At 41.2% G+C, this 10,099-nt stretch overlaps 1 protein-coding gene across 1 annotated transcript; it reads left to right on the top strand.

Annotated features, from left to right (window-relative positions):
- The first annotated feature begins 215 nt into the window (after positions 1 to 215).
- srgn (serglycin) lies at positions 216 to 4,553 on the top strand. Its single transcript, XM_060924828.1, has 3 exons — positions 216 to 350; positions 1,934 to 2,072; positions 3,664 to 4,553. Exons 1-3 carry the CDS (start codon positions 281 to 283, stop codon positions 3,917 to 3,919), a joined length of 465 nt encoding a protein of 154 aa, XP_060780811.1. The 5' UTR covers positions 216 to 280; the 3' UTR covers positions 3,920 to 4,553.
- Positions 4,554 to 10,099: the final 5,546 nt, after the last annotated feature.

Here is a 10,099-nt window from a genome sequence, read left to right as displayed (position 1 = left end):
AAGACCCACAAATGCGTGTGTGTGATATGAGTGTCCACAAATCCGTGTGTATATGTAGTGTGTACGGTAGGTTTACCCGATACAAGGCCGAGTGAATGTGTGTCAATAGGTTTGTCCTCCATGTACACATCAGTATGCTATGTACAGACGTGCTCGGGTGATGACGCACACGTGGGCGGGGCTTCCTGTCAGTGTAAAAATTGAGCGACCGCGCGCGCGCCCGCACATCTTCACGCGCTTTGGAGTCAGAAAGGAAGAAGAAGCAGAAAAAACCGTCATAATGCGATTTTACTACAGTTTGACTTTATCAACACTCATCCTCATATACCTGTTATCGGATAATGTACTCGGTAGGTACTTTTTTTTTAAATTATTCTATCAGTATAAATTATGTTGTAGCGTACACACACATAAGAACTACTTTCTAGGCTTTATAATACTTTGTAAAATATTATAAAAGTAGGATTCCCTAAATGGCAGGATTTTGGCCTGTTAGTTTGTGAGAAAATGAAAAGTCCATAGCTGTTTGAGGTACAGAAAGTCCCAAAGAGCTTTGAGACTAAAACCTGGCCGTGTTTTTACTGTTAAACTCTTTTACAGCAAAAAAAAAAAAAAAAAAGAAGGGCTAATTAGCTGTTTTGCTAATTAGCCCCCTTTATAACACTCTTATTGCGTCCCTTTGGCACAAGGGAAGTCGATATTATCATTTCACTTCGATAACTTTCCAATAAATAAGCCTTTCTGACAAAAATATCGGTTACCTGTTATAATATGATCAGTAATACCGATATTACATTGTTCTGCCGTATTGCCCAGCTCATATTACACCGAATAACATGAATATTTATTTTCCTTTTCAATCATGTCGCCTCACATCCGTCGTGAGGTTGAATTCGTGTCTTTTCTTCTTCACTCATCTCTTACCTCTCCATGTTTTGCCCCAAAGCACTGGCTTGCCTATCAGTATAAATTATGTTGTAGCGTACACACACATAAGAACTACTTTCTAGACTTTATAATCCTTTGTAAAATATTATAAAAGTAGGATTCCCTAAATGGCAGGATTTTGGCCTGTTAGTTTGTGAGAAAATGAAAAGTCCATAGCTGTTTGAGGTACAGAAAGTCCCAAAGAGCTTTGAGACTAAAACCTGGCCATGTTTTTACTGTTAAACTCTTTTACAGCAAAAAAAAAAAAGAAGGGCTAATTAGCTGTTTTGCTAATTAGCCCCCTTTATAACACTCTTATTGCGTAAGAGTGTCCCTTGTCCCTTTGGCACAAGGGAAGTCGATATTATCATTTCACTTCGATAACTTTCCAATAAATAAGCCTTTCTGACACAAAAATATCGGTTACCTGTTATAATATGATCAGTAATACCGATATTGCATTGTTCTGCCGTATCTCATATTACACTGAATAACATGAATATTTATTTTCCTTTTCAATCATGTCGCCTCACATCCGTCGTATGGTTGAAGTCGTGTCTTTTCTTCTTCACTCATCTCTTACCTCTCCATGTTTTGCCCCAAAGCACTGTCTTGCCTATTTAAAGAATTAAAATACTCCTTTTATTTCAGTCATCATAACACAAATTGTCAACAGAACAACCAGACCAAGATTCGTATTTGTTCACATTGGCAAAACACGGAAATGATGATTGTGTTATGATGACTGAAATAAAAGGATGAGTGAAGAAGAAAAGACACGACTTCAACCACACGACGGATGTGAGGCGACATGATTGAAAAGGAAAATAAATATTCATGTTATTCAGTGTAATATGAGATACGGCAGAACAATGTAATATCGTTATTATTGATGATGATGATGATGATGATGATGATATGTTTTAAAACGTATCATAATTGACTGTCATTGTGGATTGTTGGACATTGATGTTCTTGGTGTCATTTCGTTTATTTTTGTTTTCAGGAGCTCCAACGAAAGGCAGGTACATGTGGTTGAAGTGCAAACCAGACAGCAAAAATGCAAACTGTGTGGAACAAAGGGGCCCACAGATCGATCTGCCTGCACAACATCATCGCCTTCCTGCTCATAACGTAAAGGACATGTGAGTAACCAGTTTCTGGATGTTGGTATCTTTCCTGTAAAGAAGTCCTCCATGGGTTGTCGTGTTACATGCTGACAAGAGCTTGGGCGGACAGGAAGTTGCGTCATATTTTCATGTCAGAAAACTGATGTTACCCTGAGATTAATTCCACTCAGTAGTTTCCTGTAATGCTTATAATGATGATCATATTTTCCTCAGACGAGTGTTGCAACCAAACTAAATCATGTACGCAGCTTTGCAGAACACACTTACAGTTGGTTCATCATGGCTGATTGGCTTAAGTGAGAAAATTTTGATCTGTGAGGGGACACTGGGTGTCCTGTTCTTGACAAAAGAAACTAAAAGAAGAAGTGAGACTTTGGGACCTTACAATTGCAAGAAACCGTATTTTTCGACTGGATAGTATTACAAAATTACATAAGCATTTAAACGTCAAATATTTGTGGTTTGGAAACAGTTAAGGCACTTCAACCACTGTAGAGGCAGGAAGGCAAACTTAGCCCATTAGGCAACTTCCTGTCGAGTGATTTCCACTTAACACTCAACAACAGTGTTTGCTAATGATGACCATGAAAGGATCATTTGTTTCAGTCGACTTTTCTCCTTACTCCTTAATGCACATTTTGTCAGTATTGTTATCAAATGTTTTACTGTTTATTAACTGTTTATTCAACTGTAGTTGAAATTCTGACCTTTGTGTTTCTGTAAGTAAGAAAGAAAGAATGACAAAGAATAAAAAACGATGGAATATGAACATATGGCTACTGTAAATGGTTGTGTTTGTTATCTGATATTCATCAGTAGAAGTTTTTCTAAGTCTTTCACACATCAGACAGTTCTACATACAAACGTTAAGTCTAAGAGAATATTTTAGCTGTTGTCATTAAAAAAACAGCAGTGTGTGTTAAGTTGTTCTTCCATAAAAGGCACTGAGGTTTTCTTGTAGACATGAAACAGATACACATCTTTGTGGTTGAGTTACACAGCCGCTTAGAATAGCTAGTAAATATGAATAATCTGGTAATACTCAGTTATTTCGATGTAATTTTTGTTTCATTTCTATTAAGTTCAGAACACACATCACATGAAGCAGCTTAAAAGTCCAACGCCCACAACATAGGAAGCCTCGTCCTGTGTCCCTGCGTCACTGTCATCAAATATTGCTGTTCAGCTGCATTTAAAATAACTTATCTTTCTGACCACATGGGTTTAGTAAATAGACCCATTATTAAACCCATGCTGCATCGAAAATGTTTTACATTCAATCCCCTTTCTCTATATTTGGTGCCATATTAGAATGCTTTCTGTTCATCTGCACTGGTTTGAGCAATACATATTCACTCTGTTTCACACACACAAAAAAAAATCATGAACTACATTTTTATCTGAAGAATTTGATTAAATGATGCAGTCATTTATTTCTAATGCACAGCCATTAATAGTCTTTAACGGCTTTGTTGTCTTGAACAAAGCACACAAAATGGAGGACTGGTCAAGGAACATTCCTTGCTTCTTGGGGGAAAAAAAAGACCGGAAGACCAGCAGGATGTTGGCTGAGCCTGACTGTGTTTCTGTTTTTTTTTTTATGCAGTAATTCTGTCGAGAGCAGTGAAGAGAGCTCTGAGGCTGAAGAGTCTGGAAATGGCTCTGGTGACTTCTTCCCCTTCAACATACCCGATTTAAGCCGGAAAGAGCGTGAAAGTGGTCCAGGAGGGCCGGAACAGGAGAGCACAAATGAGGTGGAAGGGAGCGGTTTTGAGGTTGATTACTCCAACTATATAACCCCCGAGCTGGTGAAACCCTTGCTGTCTGCTGAAGATCTGCGTGAGGATAATATAATCGAATGAGCTGAAAATCTGCCATCGAATATCACTTAAGTCTTGCATTGACTCTCAGGATAAGAAGCCCTAAAGCCCCTAAAATGCTGTATTTTTTCTATTTCTCTATCTTTGATATGAGCACATGTTCATTTGTACTGGACTACTTTATGGTATGCGCTGCATGTTGAGACAGAAAGTGTGAGTTCAGATGATCCAATACATTCCTTAAGTGTTAATTCTTTTATGCCCCGAAGATATTTTTATGAGAGTAAATGTATCACTTTAAATAATATATTATATGAGAATTTTTATGTGCTTCCCTATCTTATGTTGTATAAGACATATTGTGAGTATAAACTGGAATTTCATTTTCTTAAATATAAATGTTTTTACTATAGTCTACCACTTTTTTTTTCTTTATATAAATGCTATTTGTCCTTGACATTTAAGAGAAAACAATCCTGTGCAATTGCTCTAAGCTTTTTTCCTGGTAATTTGTTAATATATTTGTAATGCATTATTATTATTATTATTATTATGATTATTATTCACTTGTAATCAGTAGCAGGTGCATGAAATTCATCAGCACAGTTTTAGTATTTACCTCTCATGAGGTTTCATTCCACTGCATTTTATTTTTCAATTAAAAAGTCCAAGGAAAGGATGGTCTCTTTTCCTTATTGATACTTTTATGTCACATAATCTTGCATATTTAGTTATTTTTAATTTTTCACTATAGATCACCGAGAGACTCTTATGTTGTTCTCATAAATAATGGAACACTTAGTTTCTCTTCTAGCTAAGTGAGGAGTTGGTTTCACTGTGGAATAAAGCATTCGCTTGGCAAAGTATTCTTCACGTTCTATATCAGCGACCCATTCTTAGTGGCTGTCGACAGATCAAATTTTTAAGTCATCGTATTCCCATTTGTCAGATAACCTTTGTCGTGCTGCTGCAGAAGAGAAAGCCAACCTGAAGACAACCTTACTATTTAGGTGACACACGAGTTACTGGCTGCTCTTTTAGACTTCCTGTTGGTTTTGTTTGTTTTTTGTAAGAGTGGTGTTATCACACTTTCATGCTGAGCATCTCGAACGAGCTTCCTCTGACAGTAAATTCTGATGACCTGTTTTTTGGCACCCAGAGAAAATTGTGTCGCTTGAGCTTTAGCCTACTTTATATAAGAAAGTTCAAACTCTGGTATGATGAATGGAAAGTTTTGTTCACTGTTTGTCCAGGACTAAATGTCAATAGGATGTTTTGAATGCAAAATACCCATAAAATCCTAACAGATTAGTTGTGATTTGTTAGAAAAGTGAGTTACACTGGTTACAAAGGTGACGTCATGTTTAGCTGCACCTCTCTTCAATACTTTACATGACATTAAGTAAAATTTTAATTTATGAATGTAGCTGATCCAGTGCTATGGAAAATTTATGCCCCTCTACCCTGTACATTCATCAGTGGAAATGGAGCACCATGAAGCACACAACAGTAGGGATGTCATGGTTGTGTGTGTGTGTTGCTGGTATTTTTTTAAAACCTCACTGACAACTGTGGTTGGTTGAAGAGAGCAACTGGATTTGCTTGAAGCTTCTTGAAAACGTTTCGCCTCTCATCCTAAAGGCATCCTCAGTTCTGTCTGACTAAAGGGAGTATCCAGGATTTATCCTCTCATGGATCATCATAGAATCCGAATCCGAATGCTGATGGCTGCATTGTAGGTGGCTGATTAAAGATGTCATAGACACCCACCTCTGTTCAGTGATGGTCGTTCCAGGTTGACAAAAATGAACGATCCTCTCTGGCTAAGATGTCTGCCAGTTTTCTGGAAGTCCTCTCATACTCCCGCACCAGTCGAAGGGATCTCATCCCAAAGTGCGTAGAAACATATCTGTGACGAATCTCAGTCATCCAGGTACATAGTTGGTTGAAGAGAGCAACTAGACTTGCTTGAAGCTTCTTGAAAACGTTTCGCCTCTCATCCTAAAGGCATCCTCAGTTCTGTCTGACTAAAGGGAGTATCCAGGATTTATCCTCTCATGGATAATCATAGAATCCGAATCAGAATGCTGATGGCTGCATTGTAGGTGGCTGATTAAAGATGTCATAGACACCCACCTCTGTTCAATGATGGTCGTTCCAGGTTGACCATCATTGATTCGGATTCTATGATGATCCATGAGAGGATAAATACTGGATACTCCCTTTAGTCAGACAGAACTGAGGATGCCTTTAGGATGAGAGGCGAAACGTTTTCAAGAATCTTCAAGCAAGTCCAGTTGCTCTCTTCAACCAACCACTATGTACCTGGATGACTGAGATTCGTCACAGATATATCTCACTGACAACTGCCGTCCTGTGGTGAAAAACTGATGCCTATGAAGGGTAGAAGGTAAGAATTTACACACATTGTGCAGGGAAAAGATGAGCTATAGTGCTAACTGCACTCTCTACTAAAGAGGCCAGTCACAGTCCAATAATATGGCACAGCTTTTCTTTTGAACTGGGAAAGCAGCAGTATATTGCCAAAACAAATGTTTGACAAATTCGGTATTGATAATTATTAGGGCGGCATGGTGGTGTAGTGGTTAGCGCTGTCGCCTCACAGCAAGAAGGTCCGGGTTCGAGCCCCGTGGCCGGCGAGGGCCTTTCTGTGTGGAGTTTGCATGTTCTCCCTGTGTCTGCGTGGGTTTCCTCCGGGTGCTCCGGTTTCCTCCACAATTCAAAAGACATGCAGGTTAGGTTAACTGGTGACTCTAAATTGACCGTAGGTGTGAATGTGAGTGTGAATGGTTGTCTGTGTCTATGTGTCAGCCCTGTGATGACCTGGCGACTTGTCCAGGGTGTACCCCGCCTTTCGCCCGTAGTCAGCTGGGATAGGCTCCAGCTTGCCTGCGACCCTCTAGAAGGATAAAGCGGCTAGAGATAATGAGATGAGATGAGATAATTATTAGACATACAGGACACTTTTTCGATGGAATAAAAACTTGCATTCTATTCCTTTCTTGCAGGTTTCATTCATTTGACTTGACAGCATGCAAGATTGTTATCATATCGCTTATCCTACGTGTACGACAGCACTCTACCCAATGGAGAATGAGCGGTGAATATGGTTTACGATATTGCATGGGTGTCCAGACAACATGAACTTGCATGCTAGCGAGCGACTGTGACAATTTGTAAACAAGCATGGCTGCCAGGTTTGCATCGTTAAATATGGAAGATTTTGAGAGAATTTTGAAAAAGAAAGACACGTTGAACACCCAAAAGGAATGTGTATGTATAATAATAATCTCATCTCATTATCTCTAGCCGCTTTATCCTGTTCTACAGGGTCGCGGGCAAGCTGGAGCCTATCCCAGCTGACTACAGGCGAAAGGCGGGGTACACCCTGGACAAGTCGCCAGGTCATCACAGGGCTGACACATAGACACAGACAACCATTCACACTCACATTCACACCTACGGTCAATTTAGAGTCACCAGTTAACCTAACCTGCATGTCTTTGGACTGTGGGGGAAACCGGAGCACCCGGAGGAAACCCACGCGGACACGGGGAGAACATGCAAACTACACACAGAAAGGCCCTCGCCGGCCACGGGGCTCGAACCCGGACCTTCTTACTGTGAGGCGACAGCGCTAACCACTACACCACCGTGCCGCCTATAATAATAATAATAATAATGGCTGGCTTTTTTTCATGGTATATCTGATATATTCCATTCAGCTACTCATCTTCAACTCGTTCAATATCATGCTAGCTGAATGGAATATATCTGATATGCCACTCAACGCCAGCCAATATTATTTAAATATTTTCTTACCTTCTGTAATTGCAGGTTGCCTTTCAACTACAACTATACAACTTTCAACTATAAGCACCTGACAGTAGATATTAAAAGTCGCAGATAAGTGACATGTTTATTGAATGAAAGACTGTGTGATTTTATGGCGTTGTATTCCTTGAGGTAATACGGTGGTGCAGTGGTTAGCACTGTCGCTTCACAGCAAGGAGGTTCTGGTCTCGAACCTTGTGGCCGAGTGGAGCCTTTCTGCGTGGAGTTTGCATGTTCTTCATATGCCTGAATGGGTTTCCTCCGTGTGCTCCAGTTTCCTCCCACAGTTCAAAGACATGCAGGTTAGGTCTACTGGCTACTCTAAAATTCCCATAGGTGTGAATGTGAGTGTTATTGGTTATTCATCTCTGTGTGAGCCCTGCCCAGGGTGAATCCCACCTCTCGCCCAAAGTCAGCTGGGATTGGCTCCAGCTCACCTGTGACCCTGATGGATAAGCGGTATAGATGATGGATGGATGGATGGATGGATGGATGTGTTCCTTGAAGACTGAAACAAAGGATTTTGAAAGTTAAAGATAAAGAACAGTCTGTGGTGATGAAGTGTAAAAGGCAGCTAAATAGTTTATTAGCTCAATGAGTTGCACTGCGGGATGTTCATTTCTTTATGTAATTTAGGCTTCATTTAAAGAGCAGGGAAAATAAACTGCACAGTTTGCATTTACACAGTTAACAGTTACACAGTTTATACATGGTGTCACTGTAACAGGAATGTTGCAAGGGCCACATATTCTGAGCACTTCATACTGTGCAGCTAGAAATTCAGCTGTCACTTTTCTTTTAAGAACATTTCATGATTATTTTTAAGATATCTCAAATGAGATAGGGATATTACTATTAATATTAATATTGTTTAACATTGGGGCGTCGTGGCGGTGTAGTGGTTAGCACTGTCGCCTCACAGCAAGAAGGCCCTGGGTTCAAGCCCTGTGGCCGGCGAGGGCCTTTCTGTGTGGAGTTTGCATGTTCTCCCCGTGTCCGCGTGGGTTTCCTCCAGGTGCTCCAGTTTCCCCCACAGTCCAAAGACATGCAGGTTAGGTTAACTGGTGACTCTAAATTGACCGTAGGTGTGAATGTGAGTGTGAATGGTTGTCTGTGTCTGTGTGTCAGCCCTGTGATGACCTGGCGACTTGTCCAGGGTGTACCCCGCCTTTCGCCCGTAGTCAGCTGGGATAGGCTCCAGCTTGCCTGCGACCCTGTAGAACAGGATAAAGCAGCTAGAGATAATGGATGGATGGATGTTTAACATTGTTTGGAAAATATTGGTTAATCCATGAAGTGATCTACTAATCACTGCTCCACGTGTAAATACAGTCTCTTCCCTGCTTTTAATTAAGACCTATTTGTTCAAGCTCCCGGGTAGTTCAGACACTGAAATCAAAATCTGCATACGCACACACACATCTGTTATCTCTAGCCGCTTTATCCTGTTCTACAGGGTCGCAGGCAAGCTGGAGCCTATCCCAGCTGACTATGGGCGAAAGGCGGGGTACACCCTGGACAAGTTGCCAGGTCATCACAGGGCTGACACATAGACACAGACAACCATTCACACTCACATTCACACCTACGGTCAATTTAGAGTCACCAGTTAACCTAACCTGCATGTCTTTGGACTGTGGGGGAAACCGGAGCACCCGGACGAAACCCACGCGGACACGGGCAGAACATGCAAACTCCACACAGAAAGGCCCTCGCCGGCCGCTGGGCTCGAACCCGGACCTTCTTGCTGTGAGGCGACAGCACTAACCACTACACCACCGTGCCGCCTTAGTCTTGGGCTCATTATTATTATTATTATTATTAAGCACAAGCTTTGTTAGGCGGCACGGTGGTGTAGTGGTTAGCGCTGTCGCCTCACAGCAAGAAGGTCCGGGTTTGAGCCCCGTGGCCGGCGAGGGCCTTTCTGTGCGGAGTTTGCATGTTCTCCCCGTGGGTTTCCTCCGGGTGCTCCGGTTTCCCCCACAGTCCAAAGACATGCAGGTTAGGTTAACTGGTGACTCTAAATTGACCGTAGGTGTGAATGTGAGTGTGAATGGTTGTCTGTGTCTATGTGTCAGCCCTGTGATGACCTGGCGACTTGTCCAGGGTGTACCCCGCCTTTCGCCCGTAGTCAGCTGGGATAGGCTCCAGCTTGCCCAAAACCCTGTAGAAGGATAAAGCGGCTTGAGATAATGAGATGAGATGAGACATTATCATGTCAGGACAAAAACATTTCACTTTTCCAAACATTAGTTTTCCAGCACAAAATTAAACACTAAAATGTTTGTATATCAGTAAAGAAAGCAGCATATTGTATCAGAACAAAGCTATATTTTGACTTTAATTTCTGTTTCCTGTTATATGCAT

Source organism: Neoarius graeffei, chromosome 7 (assembly GCF_027579695.1).
Source record: "Neoarius graeffei isolate fNeoGra1 chromosome 7, fNeoGra1.pri, whole genome shotgun sequence".
NCBI classification, from domain to species: domain Eukaryota; kingdom Metazoa; phylum Chordata; class Actinopteri; order Siluriformes; family Ariidae; genus Neoarius; species Neoarius graeffei.
This window is presented reverse-complemented; position numbering and strand designations above follow the sequence as displayed.